The sequence below is a fragment of the Mollisia scopiformis genome (assembly GCF_001500285.1).
Source record: "Mollisia scopiformis unplaced genomic scaffold LY89scaffold_10, whole genome shotgun sequence".
In the NCBI taxonomy this organism is placed as follows: Eukaryota; Fungi; Ascomycota; class Leotiomycetes; order Helotiales; family Mollisiaceae; genus Mollisia; species Mollisia scopiformis.
Genome location: NW_017263590.1, coordinates 966,227 through 980,155, shown reverse-complemented (window position 1 = coordinate 980,155; position 13,929 = coordinate 966,227). Strand labels below are relative to the sequence as shown.

Here is a 13,929-nt window from a genome sequence, read left to right as displayed (position 1 = left end):
TCTGTGCAAAAATCCAATGAACATAGAAGCATTGGTTGATGTTGTGGTAGTACCTTATGAAGACCTGTTGACAGGTGAAGTCATCACCAACTAGCCCGACATCATGTGACGAGCTAATGTCAGTCCTTTCCCAGAACAATTAAAGATCAGTCCAGACTCCATTCATGCTATTCGTACCTTGATTTTACCTCCGTACACCTTTCCCGCGTGGGGATTTCATGACTCTACCTCCGCCCCTGTATCCACCGCTGCTGTGTCGCTTCTCCTCGCCTAAGCCCCTTCTTCCATTTGCAATCCCGCCTCTCCCACCGCGGCCTCCTCTTCCTCCTCTACCTCTGCCTCGGAAGCTGTCTCTCGAGTTGCCTCCAATTTGCTTCTTGACAGCTTTCATATCATCTTCATCGACATCCATCTCGTCGTCTTCGTCTTTGCTCCTCTTATTGGAGAACTTCAACTTACCTCCTCTGCCTCTTTGTACGGCGTCACGGCCCTTGATGGCACTGACATATGCATCAACGCCTCCTTCATCTCCCTTCTTCTCTGCCGGGGTATCAATGATCATCGCATCGTCGTCATCATCGCTGTCACCACCAAGTAACAGTTTTCCATCAAGATCCATCTTCGCTTTTGTTCTCACATGTGTCTTTTGCTTGAGAGGTTTCGTCGATGAAATGTTGGCCAACGCCCTACGATCAAGTAGATCCAGAGGCTCCTCCTCATCTTCAACGATGTAGGTCTTGCCACCCTTCTTCGCACCTCGTTTGCTCTTGCCAAGGACTTCGTTGTCTGAAACATCAGAGCCGTCCGATTCTTCACTGGCATTGATGACATCGTCGTACTCGCTCTCAAAGCGGCTCTTTCGCTTGGTCTCGCCTTCATCATCATCTCCTTCGGCACCTGCTGCTTTTGCAGCATCTTTGTGCCTCTTGTTCCTCTCCCTGGTCTTTCTGATATTAGCGATGAGTTTGCGATCTTCTTCTGGGCAGTTCTTGTTCACAACATCCACGCCATATCGTCGGATCATGCGTTCTAGGATATGCTTGACTTTGGCCTTGAAATGAGCTTTGTGCTCATGACTCCAGACCATCAAGTTTGGCACTAGAGTTTTCAGCCGTGGAAGCATAACATTCGAAGGCAAACTAATGACGGAGACTTTTACAAATCCCAGGACGCTGCGGACAATTTCGCGGTTGTTGGAAGTGAGGAACAGATCCATGGTCTCGACCAACTCTGTAATTGTCTCGACTTGGAGTGATTCGCGAAAGTGGTACAGTATTCGAGTTAATGCTGTGATACAAGCAGATTGCATGTGTGGTGAATTGCCTGCTAAACCCGCGCTAACCATTGTGAAATATTCTTCGAGTGTCGCAGGAACTGCTGGTGCATCTTCTGCCATGTGGGCAACCTTGCTGTTCTCGATCATCGCCCCATCCGATGAAGCGATTTTTTCACCCATGAGAACGAGAAGATCAAAAGCTGCGGTTCGTGCGCGCTCGTTCACTTCTTTACAGGAGATGACAACTTCTGAAAGAATGCTGGGGATGAAGTGTAAAGAGTCGCTGGGAAGAAAAGGAATGAGGGTGGAAATGGAAGACAGACGATCCCGCTTAGCTGGAGCAGAGACCTTTTCTGCACTGCTGAGGAGTAGTTGTTGAAGTTCTGCGCTTCGCTCTCTCAAAGCTTGTTTGCCTACTTCCGACTCAACAAGCCTTGGGATGAGTTTATAAGCTTTCTTTTGAAGCTGTGGGTCATCGTTCTTGACGATAATGATAGAAGCGATGTTGAAGAGAGTAGCAAAACTCTCTCGAGGAAGGTAGATGGCAATTGTGATAACCAAGTCCATCAGAGTATGGCTGGTGGGTGGCATCTTATCCACTGCCTTGTGCTCTTTTTGCTTTTGCTTCTCCGCGGGGGGTTGTGCTACTGTTTCCGTGATCGCTGAGGCAAGCATTGTGCTTACTCGTTCGAAGGTCTCCATGATATCTTTAATCGGCGCGATGCTCAGGTATGCGTTTATGCATTGCAGTATATACGAGCGGTATTGTGGCAACGTCTGGCTGTAGACGTTGAACAGGACCGCGAGCATATTGCTGGCGAAGGTCGAGAGGTGGTCCAGATTTCTCTGAGCTGTAGCTTTGGAAACTCGACTTTGCAGCATCAGGTCTTCATCCTCTGCCTCGATAGTAGCTATGACTTTGTTCGAGTCTACCAATGTCTGCAGAGCTCTACAGACATCAGGACGTAACTCGGTTTGTTTGTAAAGTAAGTTCGCTACCAGCTCAGCAAAAGACTGATCAAATGAGTCAGTCAAGTCGAGCGGCAAGTCACAGTAACCTGGTAATAATGCCCAAATCTGCTGAACGAGAGTCTCAAAGATCTTGATCTCCATGGTCTTCTCAGCTCCCCCATAGTCGATCACTCTTTGAAACATAATCTCGCTCAGTGGAACGAATTCGGACCTGAAATGTGCGAGATTTGTGTTGCTAACATAGTCACGCATAATTGGGAGCATCCAAGCACGGCCAGGTTGTCCGGGTTTTGGTTTGGCCAGGTTCAAAGGTAATATTTTGAGAACACTTTGAGGTCCCATGGCTCGGATGGCTTTGCCAATGGTTTCATCGGCCTCTTTCTTGCCAGCGAACGAATCGTTCCCACGAAGCTCACCAATGGTCTTTACGACATCAGCTAAAATAGGATCGGCCATCCATCGTAGTCCATCAAACATGGCACCCATCACGTTGAAGGTCTCAATCCATGCCGCTTGATATTTGACACTCAGCAGGTCTACTGCAGCTTTTGCTAGCTTTTCCAAGATCTTCTCGTCATATATCGAGGGTTCCATCAGAACGGAGTTTGGAACACAGTTTGCCATGAAGGATATTAAACATTCGGAAGCAGAAATTCGTATATTGTGTGATGACGACGCCAAGAATGCGGACACGAGGTTGAAGAGATCTGGAAGCTTTGAAAACGTCTCCTCTGGTTCAATCTGAGCCGACACGTCGTATCCTCGCGATAATACAGCAATCCATGGTGGTAGAAGCTGGGAATCGTTCTGTGAAGGTCTGAGTTCCGAAATCACCTCAAGCAGTCGTGGGAGCTTTGAGGATGATGCTTCATCTGCTGCCATTCCCTCGAATATAATCTCAAATACTTCGAATGAGGCCATGGTCATATACTCATTGCTCGACCTCGAGATATTCAGAAGAATCTCGCATAGGGCCTCGATTTTCTTGGCCGGCCATCCTCCTGAAGCAGAAGCAACAGTCTTAACAAGTTGTAATGCGTGGATCAATGCCGGCTCATGCTCCGTCGCCCCGCCTTTCTTTTGCTTCTTGGCCTGGCTTGACCGTGTAGCAAGATCAACTAGACTTTTCAATGCAGTCTCCGCACACATATCTGCCGCGGGATGGTCCAACGATAAACTTGGTGGGGGATTCTTCAGGACTTTTGCTAAAGCCTCCTGGGCCCGCTTCCTAATCTTCGGTCGGTGGTCAACTGCCAGAGCCAAAAGACCAGCTACAGCACGACGCGGGCTTATTTGCGTTTGCGACAGTTCCCATGCTTTCGAATTCTGAGCCACCAGTAGAGTTTCGAGACATCCTATCGAGGGTCGAAGCAATGGTGCATCTGCTTCAGCGAATGTCAAGGCGGGGGCCAGACTGGTAAGGATTTCCGAAAACTTCGATTGGAGAAGCGGTTGCGGGGCATATGGCGCAACGACATCAAGCAAATAGACAACTGAAGTTGCCAAATCCTTATTCACACCAGTAGTAGAAACAGCCTGTCGAAGTAAGGCGAGGAGTGCTGCGAAATAACCATTGGGAGAGGCTTCGGTCTTCTGGTCTCGTAGTGTATCCTCCACTGCAGAGAGTACAATTCCCGTCTGCGAAGAGCTGTTAATGACCATGATTCACAGGCAAAACTGGGGCGAAAAATCTTACTTGATGTTGATTCTGTAGCTTCGGCGATCGAATCTTGTCGAGCTTCTCTTGGAGAGACATTTCGAAGGAATGTGTCGGCTCTCTGCGCCTGGCTTCGAATATCTTTCAAAAAGCTTCACCACACAAAAAAAAAGTTTCGATAATCGATAGCGATCAACCACTTGCGCACAGTCTGCCGTAGAGACAGGGGTGGCTCAAAGATGGCTCCACCCGAGACATAGGTTAGCGTCTTCGGCTACTGCTGAAAAGGGACTAGTTCATGTGAATGGCGGTTGTACTGAGAATTACGCAGTTCACTATTGAGTGGAGAACAAGGCTATTCCTCGAGAGTTCGTGCTCGGAACTGTGCCGCTCACCACAGAAACCAAACTCCCCAGGTAATTTGATGGACCCTTGGACTTCTTCTAGCTTCCAACTGTTGTCATCAACATCTGGCCTTGTCCTCACTCCTCCTGTTGTCCTCTCCTCTGCTGTCTTTTGCAAATATTACTTGACTGTAATTTTTGCAGCTTCTCACTTCTACAGTCTCTCCTTGACGTTTGTCCTTCCCCGCGCATAAGCACTGTTGAGCTTATCGCTTGCACTTTACATCATACCTTACCATACCATACTTTGAGGTTCGCGCTAGTCTGCTGCAGCCTACATCCTCCTCCTCCTCCTCCTTCTCACGAACTCCTCATACAAAATCCTCTATCCATCACCAAGATGCGCTTCTCCACAACTACCCTCCTTGCACTCCCGCTGCTTGCGGCTGCTGCGCAAACCGATTCCCCTCTCGAGCAGGCCAAGGAACAAGCTCAATACTGGTTCGATAAGATCTCCTCCTATATCCCAAACCCGAACAAGGTGCACACACCATCAGCAGCAGCTGCTAAAGCTGGCGGCAAGACTCTGAAGGTCTTGACTCTCGGCGATTGGGAGAGTACATTGCGATCCACCGTCAAGCCCGCAAGCACAAAGTCAGAAGAGACCTGGGTTCTGGTCACTGGCGGCAACAAGACATGCTTCGGCCAATGCGGTCAAGTTGAGACTGCTTTCAACGAGACTGCAGCTTTGTGGGCAGTCAACCCTACTGCTCCTCATCTTGCTTACCTCAACTGCGAAGACCAGCCAGTTCTCTGCAATTCCTGGGGTGCTGGACCTCCCTCTCTCTGGATCTTTGACATTGTTGCACCACCTGCCCCAGTCGAATGCCGAGTTAAGACATTGAACATCAGCACCACAGCTGTCAAGACTTTTACCGATCTGAACTCTCCCGAGGCTAAGCAAGAAGTGAAGATCTATGATGGACTTTTCCACCCATTCGACGGCGCCTTTGCCAAGTATGGTGTTGCTGTTCCTATCGGCTACATTTTCTGGATCTTCGCTGTCGTTCCTAGCTGGATGTTCATGATCGGTATTTCTTTCCTTAGCAGAACCATGATGTAAGTTTTGTGCTGACCTCGAATACACTGCTTCGCAATACTGATACTTCTGCAGGAGCAAGAGAATGGGACCTCAACCTGGTGGAAGACCTGCCGGCGCTCCCGCTGGAGGAGCACCACCCCCTACCGCTCGCGTTCGTTTAGGAGCCCCTCCCGGCGATGCTCGTCCATACTAATTCTCTAATAGTAAGAAAATGAGGTTCGAGATGATGGAGGGAATCTGCTGTGGAAAATGGGTTGGGAAAGGGCGGTTTATGGTACGGATTTGCAAAGGGCTACCAACATTATGTAGTGATCAATCGTAATTTCATTCGGGGTATCAACTCGTAAAACCATAACAATCGTTGCACACTTCCAATCATCGTTTCTCGCATGAGCTCTCCAGTCTCTCCAACCCCTCCAAGACTTGCTCTTTCAGCTGGCTGTTTGCAAGTCGTCCGTATCGTAGATCACTGAGTCCACCAACAGTGCTTTGCATGGCTTCAAACAGCGTTTCGGCCTCTTCGTCTAGTCTTCTGATTTCGTCCTCAACATCTTCAATTGCGCTGCTAAGTTCCGGTAGAATCGAATTCAGAGTATGGGGCTTCGAAACAGGTAAATTCGACGAAGAACCAAAAAGCTATAAGTGGAGGTTAGAAAGTCCTGAAGCCCATGATACACCAAAACGTACAGCATTCTCAACATCGGCTTCGTCGTCCTGATCCTCTTGCTCAGCTGCCCTCCGGGCTCTTACTACCACCCTCCGTTGTCCAATACCTCTCTTGACCTCTGCTACAATGTTGCGACCAACGGCGTCTGTAAGTTTAGCTCGCTGCTGTTGTAAGTCTCTGTAGAGCGCTTTGACTTGTGGTGATGATTGTTGTGATCTTGGAAAAAGCTCAGCGAAAGCTTTCAGAGAGATGATGGAAGGCAATGGAGCAGGCGGTAATAGGAAAGTAGAGAGGATAGTAGCTTCTGTAGGTGCCATTACGACGTGAATATTCGAGGGAGGTCTGGTCCATTAAGTGTGTCCTTTGTGTCTTTAAATGAGTTGTGCAGGATGTTCGGCTTGCCCGTTCCAGGTTCCAGGCTATGTGCAAAAGCTGAGCAAGGTCTTTATTTGTCCAGCTAGATAGAGAAGTCCTGAAAGAGGAAGTTTGTGATGGTGACAGGGTTGTTGTCCCAAGTCGCGTAGGCAAGCGCGACTGGATTCACGCCTCAGTGTCGCGTTTCTGTAGCCGACTCGCCGACGCTGCCCTCCCTAGCTTTCTAGCCTTCTATTACACACCAACTTCACTTGCAACCTCCCGTTCTGGTGGATATTGCTTTCTAAACACTCTCCTAGGCTTTGAACGTAACAGAACATGGCTCCCTCAAGGTCGGCAGCGGCAACTTCGCCATATGCGAAAGACGAAAAGGTCCTATGCTTCCACCATGATATGCTGTATGAGGCGAAGATTCTGGATGTTAGACCAACGGAGGACAAGGAGAACCCATCATGGCAATACAAGATCCACTACAAAGGATGGAAGAACACGGTATGAACTCCTCATAATGACTGACATATTTACTAATAATATGCAGTGAGTACCCTTGATTGTCGTCCCTTCCAAACTCGAAAGAGTGGTCGATGTCCTTTCTGTTTCCAGAGTCTGACAAGTGTCTCAACTCCTGCTGAACATTCACGCCTGACACTTGTCTATTGTTATGCTTTTGTTTCTTCCCTTGATTCTTTGTCAAGCATACACTTCGCAAACATGAAACTCCGCAGCATAATCAAAGAAAAACATCGAATAGAAAAAGTGTCTAATCATGTGACAAACAGTTGGGATGATTGGGTTCCTCAAGACCGAGTTAGGAAGTTCACCGACGAGAACAAAGAACTTGCTGCACAGCTTCACAACCAGATGAAGATGCTGCAACAGAAGCCGGCAAAGAGCATGTCAAAGAAGGGGGGACGCACCAACGGTTCTGATTTCAGTTCGGCTCGTGGCAGCGAGGAGCGTCATGCATCTGCTGCTGCTCAAGGCGGTCGTGGACCCAGGAGAACTAGGGATTATGATCTGGAGAATGTAAGTCCTTTCTGTTTCTTTTTGTTTCTTTTTGTTTCTTTTTGTTTGTTCTCGGCATGTTTCGATTTGATATGCCCCAAGTATCAACACATCCTTTGCAACTGGGTTGGTAGTGTCGCTTCTAGCAGAGAGAGTGCGTCTTGTCGGGGCGAAGGGGATCGCAGCACGCTATCAACACGTCCTCGGGTCTTCACGTCCTCATATCCTCACGTCCTCACGCTCTCAACACGTCCTCAATACGTCCTCAAAAGTTCTATATTGCGTTGGCAGGAAATTGCAAGCTCGAAGACGACCCTCCCCTCTGGAGAGATCAACTCTCTTAAGCGACATAATCTTCGACGTTAGGCCAGCAACGAAATATCAAAACATTCTTGCCTAGCTGCAGCACAATATTCCACCGCCTATTGGAGCGATTACCTGGACGCTCTTATCCAGCTATTGCTTGCATCAACTCAAAATCGTGGTCTTCACGTGGAGCAAGCTTGACGCACGTAGCTCCATTAATCAACTGCATTGGTGTTCTATTACGCACATTCAAGCCTCATAGACTTCGAATATGGACCATACCTCAGCACCTAAGGCAATCAGCAATGCCGACCATGACTCAGATACTGCCTCAGATACTGCCTCATACACGACTGAGGAAGAAGACTGGGGAGCTATTGGTGCTGAAGGTCTTCTTGTAAGTCTTCTCAATTCTTCTGATCAATTTCGTCCCATGTGTTGACCAATGCTTTAGAGGCGCGCACAAGGTCACCTTGACACAAGACCATTAAGCATCGCACATCCTATCAAAACACAATCTCTAGTTGAGGAGGACAACGAGCACAGAATATCAAGCAACATCTGCCCTCCAAATACTCCCTCCGATACGACTGAGGTAGAAGACTGGGGAGCTATTGGTACTGAAGGCCTTATTGTGAGTCCTGCCCTGAATCTCTCGTCAAAAATTAGGTTTCATGTATTGACTTTCAATTTTTTTTTGCAGAAGCGAGCAGAAGGCCGCGGCTACACTAGACCAAGCAGCAACGCAAATCTTCCCAAAACGCAAGCCCAAGTTGAGCAGGGTTTGCACAACTTCTGGGACGACGAGAGCAAGATATCAAGCAGCATCTGCGCGTCTCCCTCTTCGATCTCTTCATCTTCCAACGACCCTTCTTCCACCTCACCTTCGCATACAGCTGTGCCTTCCTCAGCTCCCGTGGCGCCTTCCTCTTTGCCTTCCACCTCAAATCAAGACGCGTCTGGTCTCGATCACTCGCATAACGAGCACTCGTCTCCTATCAGTCACCCACTTCCTAGCCTTCGCGAGCGTCTGAATAGGCACTCGTCTCCTAAAGGTCACTCACTTCCTGGCCTTCGCGAGCGTGTCAACGAGCACTCGTCTCCTATCGGTCACTCGCCTCACCTTCATACCATCATGGACCCAGATTCAGAGTCAGAGCTGTCAGACGTCGACGAGTCAATTATTGACCAGTACGAATCTGAGACGCGTGCTACCGACTTACAAGCCAAGCGTGAGCTCATTGAAGAAGAAGAATCTGTTGCGCGTCCATCCAAGATCTCCCAAGCCAAGGACGCGGCGACTGATGCTGCACAATCCTCGAGAAATAGCTTACGATCTGATGGCCAGGTAGCATTGCCAGCTGCTTCTACGAGTCGTCGTGGCAAAGCTGTTCTCAATCTTAACCCCCACGCCGATGAGAACCACAGCGGCTACTTGAAGGTCACAAGAAAGAACCATTGGAGCAACCCCGGTACGGACCTCTATGATATAAAGAGGATGCTCATGTCCGACCAATGTCTTGCTCCGGATACTCTCCTTCAGCGTCCCACGCCAGACTTCAAATATATCCAAGATGATGGAACTCTCCGTCCTGCGCCGCACTACGACTGGAACGCGAAAAATAAGGAAAAAGACAAGAAGAAATACACTGGTCATCCAAAATATGCGGCTCACAAGAGAAACAACACAGCCACCAGAGAGAACTTGCTTTACTACAACTTCATGCAAAAGGATCATAATATACCACTGGCTGGAATGCTTGACATTAAGCAATCACAGACCTCTGAAGTCAGAGATTTGGCAGCTATGGTTATGCGTGTCCGAACATATGATCTAACAGATGCTCAACCACAGGAAGAGGCTTTCAATACTCGCCCATCAATTCACCTACCCATTCCCGACCACATCAAGGCCATCCTCGTTGATGATTGGGAGAATGTTACGAAGAATCAACAGCTGGTCCCTCTGCCTGCCCCTCACTCGGTAGAGTCAATCTTGAACGATTATCTGGCTTTCGAGAATCCTAAGCGTCAAGCTGGCACCCATCAAGCAGACCTTCTCCTAGAAGTAATTCAGGGATTGAAGGAGTACTTTGAGAAATGCCTCGGCCGAATCCTTCTCTATAGGTGAGTTCCAACGCTTGTTTTAATGATGGAGACTGACCCGCCGAAGATTTGAGCGCCAACAGTACTTCGAAGTTCGCGAGGGATGGAATATGGCTGATGGTGAGCTCGCTGGCAAGACTGCTATTACTACTTACGGTGCTGAGCACTTCTGCCGTCTGCTTGGTAAGTACATTTACGTCCCCCCTACAAGATCTACAACTTACCTTGTAATAGTTTCACTCCCTGAACTGCTTGCCCAAACCAATATGGACCAACAATCCTGCAACAGACTGTGTGAGGAGCTTGCGAAATTGACCATCTGGCTTGGACGAAATGCCTTCACCTACTTCAGGAGCGAGTATGAAACACCTGGACCATCATACATCGAGAAGGCTCGTAACAGTTGATTGCCTACTATGGCGAAATATTATCTGGATCTGGCATCGACGATGTTCACTCTCTTGACATGGAAGACTCTTCGGGTTCTCTACATCGATATCGTGATCAAGTCTGCTTGTTCTGGAGTTGGTTTATTGTAACAATAATTGGATTTCTGCTTTTAGCCTCTTTGCGAATGGTTGCATAGCTCGGAAGCGCACTCGTGGCGAGCCTTTCCTACTTCTTCGATATTGCATTCGATTCGCTCACAGTCCTCTGGATCAGCGAGGGACAATAATGAGCTTCATGGCAAACAGCGCGTTTCTTTCAGACATCTGGGTGCTCATTCTCATATCTGTACGATAAACATCTTCGCTTCAAGAAGAGACAATTAGCACGAGAATGAATGCCTACCCCGTACTTCAATCTGAGTCTTGCTGTGAAGCAACATTGTGCTTGCATGTCTCTAAATTTAACGCATATATGTGTAAGCTTCACTTCTGGGGAGTACAGTTTGAGGAAGCCACATGATACAACATCTACCGCTCTTGGACAGAGTTTCTTCTTGAATTCTGTTTTGGTATATTGTACATTCAGGACATTACCCCCCAGCGCCAGTGTTCTTCCAACACTTAGCAGGCAGCGTGAACATTATCAATGCGGTCTTAATCGGAGACAGCATTCGAACGCCTTCCCACAAGTAGTCCACCTATCCTACAAAAATATTTGTTTCCTACAAGCTGTCTCCCTCTTCATCACCGTCGTGCCGCTCGTTCCATGTAGAATCCTGGATCTGGCTTTCGTTCCGCCTTCAGCTCGTGCTTCGTCAACGCCCTGTCCACTTCTCTGACTGCCACTAACTCCTTGACTTTCATAATCTGACCAGCGACTTCGGGCGTGACGGGATAGAAGACGGTCTTCATTCGTTGGCGGAGGCCAAGGGCTTTGAGGACGCCTTGTGTTCGTTTTGGGAGGCCGATGCCTGATCGCATGAGCGTTATGCGGAAGTAGGACATGATTGCTAGATAGTCTGTCAAAAACTGCAGCTTTCTGCATCAGTAGATATGTACGTACCTTTGTCCAGTGAAGAATTAAATCCTCCAACGTGCTGGTGGATGATCTTTAAGAATCGCGAGGTCCAAAAAATATCAAGATGCTCGGCAGCTTCCGATTGGGCGCTAGAGCCTCTCCCAAACCAAACCACGACGTCTCAACTCACAACCAAGCTTCAAGCATGGCCTGAAGTCCAGGAAACACGGATTTACAGCAAGAATTATACCCGCCATGACGATGGACAGCTCGACTGTCAAGCTCGCGGAGCTGCTCCGGCATCCGGACGACCTGGACAAGATCCCCGCCATGAAGCTGGAGTACACGCGCAAGAAAGCAGCGGTCGATTCGCAGCTCCGGAGCGGCTTGAAAGAGCAACTCGAAATTACACAGTCGGGCATGAACGGGATCACAGATGGGCAGCGAACGGTACAGCTCATCAAGGAGGAAATGATGAAGATTGACAAGTTGTGCGCCGAGGCGCAGAACATGATTAGGGATTTCCCGAATATCAATCTGGTGTCGCAGACGCATCGGAATTTCAGCGCCGTTGAGACTATGAGGAAGAATCTGGATAGTTTTAATGATCGGGTTGGGCAGGTGGAAGCCATGCTGAGGGTGGATGATGCGGATCCGGAGAACATGCCGAATTTATTGGCGGTGCATTATGAGTTGACGCAGTTGCGGAATATAAGGGATGATGCTATGGAGCAGATTGCGAGGGCAGACGATTTAAGTGCGCAGAGTACCTTGGAGGAGTACTTCTCGAAGCTGGACAATGCGGTAGAGTGGTTCGACGAGCATGTTGGGACTATTGCGTTGAACTTGATCAATGTGCTTATCAATGGGAACAATGGGTTGGTCGTGAGGTTTGCGATCATCATTGAGGCAGAGGAGAAGAGTGATAAGAGAGTGAAAGCTCTACAGGAGGCGCTGAAGGACCATAAGGAGATGGCGGCAAGGTTTCAAAGCATCACAGATGGAGCGAAACAGGTTAGAGGGTACAAGGAGAAGTTCTTGCAGTCTATAGAGGCACATGCCCAAGAGCAGGTTCTTGAAACCAAACAGGCGTTCTTGGAGGATCCATCGAGACTGGAGAAGAGCTTGAAGTGGTTTTTCAATAATCTGAATGCTGTCAAGCAAGGAATGGTACCTTTGATGCCGAAGAAGTGGAGAACATTACAGACTTATGGCAAGATATACCATAAGTTAATGCACGACTTCCTTGTTGGTATGATCGACGATCCAGATACGAGCTCTGCCAACATGCTCTCTATTCTCAACTGGCCAGACAAATACTACTCGAAAATGGCCAAGCTTGGGTTCAAAGAAGATCAGCTAGAACCACAGGTACTAGATGGAAGAGCAGCAGAGCTGGTCCGCGAATTCCGTCAACTTATCATTCGGTTCTTGGATCAGTGGCTAGATCGTATCTTCAAGACAGAACAAAAAGACTTTGCGGAACGAAACACGGCCGAGGGTTCGAATCTGGACGCCGACGAATATGGCTATTTTCGAACGAAGAACCTGGTGGATATGTGGCGAATGCTAGCAGAGCAAGTCGATGCAGCAGGCAACTCACAACGAATGGATGTTGTCGAAGGTGTCGTAGATGCAATGATCTTACGTCTGAAATCGCGGCAGCAGAACTGGCAGAAGATGCTCGATGATGAAGCTGCCAAATACTATGGCAACACACCTGAGCTTGAAGGGTTCCAGGCTCTGCAAGATTGGCTCGTTGCTACCGCCAACGACCAGATTGCCTGCATAGATGATAACGAAGAAGAGGGCAAATTTGCATATCTTGCAAGTTTCAAACAAAAGTTCGAGCCCCTCGTGTCTGCTCAATATCTTGAGCGAGCTGACAATGAGATCTCGAATCTGAGGGATGGCTACGTGGATTTAAGCACGCATTGTATCGCCAAATTCGCACAACTTATTTTCGCAGTGGACTTCAAGGCCGTTATGCCTGATTTCTTCACACCAAAATGGTATCAATCTACTGCCATCAAACAGATGATCGTCACGTTCGAGGAATACATTGGCGACTACAAGACCGTTCTTCATCACTCTCTGCTCGATATCTTCATCGAAGAACTTGCGGACGAGTTATTGATACGGTACCTATCGAGCGTCAAGAACAAAGGTGCAAAGTTCAAGCGTCAAGATCCATTCAAGGATAAGATCTACAACGATGTCCTTACAGCCTTCGAGCTTTTCAACAACAATACTTATCTCAGCCCAGATGTTGCTGAAACCATCAAGCAAAAATGGAGAGTCACAGAGAATTTCTTAACACTCCTAGAGGTCGACAAGCAATCTGTTCCAGACGCTTTTGCAGATTTCAAGGCCAATTACTGGGATTTGCAACTCAGCTGGGTGGAAGCTGTACTAAGATCCAGAGATGACTTTGATAGGAGCATGCTGAATGCTGTGAAAGCTAGAGCTGCGCAGATTGATGTTCAGAGAGGTCTAGAGACAATTATGAGTAAGGTCAAATAAGTTAGGCTTGAGCATGGTTTTGGTCCTTGATTGTGATATAGGAGCGAGGAGTTTACAGGCATACTTTCGGCGTTGGAGGATTCTGGAAGGATATGGTTTGAATTGCATCATAGCACCCTTCATAAGAGATATCAAAAATGTAAAAGATACAAGATTAACGCAATGAATCTGCTAGTCTAGCTTTGTCTT

General features: G+C 48.1%; 7 protein-coding genes across 7 annotated transcripts; 4 read left to right on the top strand and 3 right to left on the bottom strand.

Moving 5' to 3' along the window:
- Positions 1-24: 24 nt before the first annotated feature.
- Positions 25-4,033, bottom strand: LY89DRAFT_614849 (ribosomal RNA-processing protein 12). Its single transcript, XM_018210704.1, has 2 exons — positions 3,945-4,033; positions 25-3,886 (listed from the first exon to the last, which is right to left on the bottom strand). The coding sequence occupies exons 1-2, from the start codon at positions 4,002-4,004 to the stop codon at positions 185-187; spliced, it is 3,762 nt and encodes a 1,253-aa protein (XP_018072586.1). The 5' UTR covers positions 4,005-4,033; the 3' UTR covers positions 25-184.
- A 240-nt stretch (positions 4,034-4,273) lies between these two features.
- On the top strand, positions 4,274-5,549 carry LY89DRAFT_42677 (uncharacterized protein). The gene has a single exon (XM_018207438.1). The coding sequence runs from the start codon at positions 4,650-4,652 to the stop codon at positions 5,370-5,372; it is 723 nt and encodes a 240-aa protein (XP_018072585.1). The 5' UTR covers positions 4,274-4,649; the 3' UTR covers positions 5,373-5,549.
- Positions 5,550-5,629: 80 nt separating this feature from the next.
- Positions 5,630-6,520, bottom strand: LY89DRAFT_644230 (uncharacterized protein). The gene is made up of 2 exons (XM_018211825.1): positions 6,039-6,520; positions 5,630-5,987 (listed from the first exon to the last, which is right to left on the bottom strand). Exons 1-2 carry the CDS (start codon positions 6,333-6,335, stop codon positions 5,727-5,729), a joined length of 558 nt encoding a protein of 185 aa, XP_018072584.1. The 5' UTR covers positions 6,336-6,520; the 3' UTR covers positions 5,630-5,726.
- Positions 6,521-6,711: 191 nt separating this feature from the next.
- Positions 6,712-6,944, top strand: LY89DRAFT_732912 (uncharacterized protein; the record flags this gene model as incomplete). The annotated part of the gene is made up of 2 exons (XM_018219743.1): positions 6,712-6,885; positions 6,936-6,944. 2 exons carry the CDS (start codon positions 6,712-6,714, stop codon positions 6,942-6,944), a joined length of 183 nt encoding a protein of 60 aa, XP_018072583.1.
- A 160-nt stretch (positions 6,945-7,104) lies between these two features.
- Positions 7,105-10,217, top strand: LY89DRAFT_732911 (MRG-domain-containing protein; the record flags this gene model as incomplete). The annotated part of the gene is made up of 6 exons (XM_018219742.1): positions 7,105-7,419; positions 7,967-8,101; positions 8,159-8,338; positions 8,408-9,831; positions 9,878-9,993; positions 10,045-10,217. The coding sequence occupies 6 exons, from the start codon at positions 7,105-7,107 to the stop codon at positions 10,215-10,217; spliced, it is 2,343 nt and encodes a 780-aa protein (XP_018072582.1).
- A 726-nt stretch (positions 10,218-10,943) lies between these two features.
- Positions 10,944-11,204, bottom strand: LY89DRAFT_583116 (uncharacterized protein; the record flags this gene model as incomplete). The annotated part of the gene is made up of 1 exon (XM_018209195.1): positions 10,944-11,204. The coding sequence occupies one exon, from the start codon at positions 11,202-11,204 to the stop codon at positions 10,944-10,946; it is 261 nt and encodes an 86-aa protein (XP_018072581.1).
- Positions 11,205-11,390: 186 nt separating this feature from the next.
- LY89DRAFT_684155 (exocyst complex component Sec6) lies at positions 11,391-13,900 on the top strand. The gene has a single exon (XM_018214825.1). The coding sequence runs from the start codon at positions 11,473-11,475 to the stop codon at positions 13,738-13,740; it is 2,268 nt and encodes a 755-aa protein (XP_018072580.1). The 5' UTR covers positions 11,391-11,472; the 3' UTR covers positions 13,741-13,900.
- Positions 13,901-13,929: the final 29 nt, after the last annotated feature.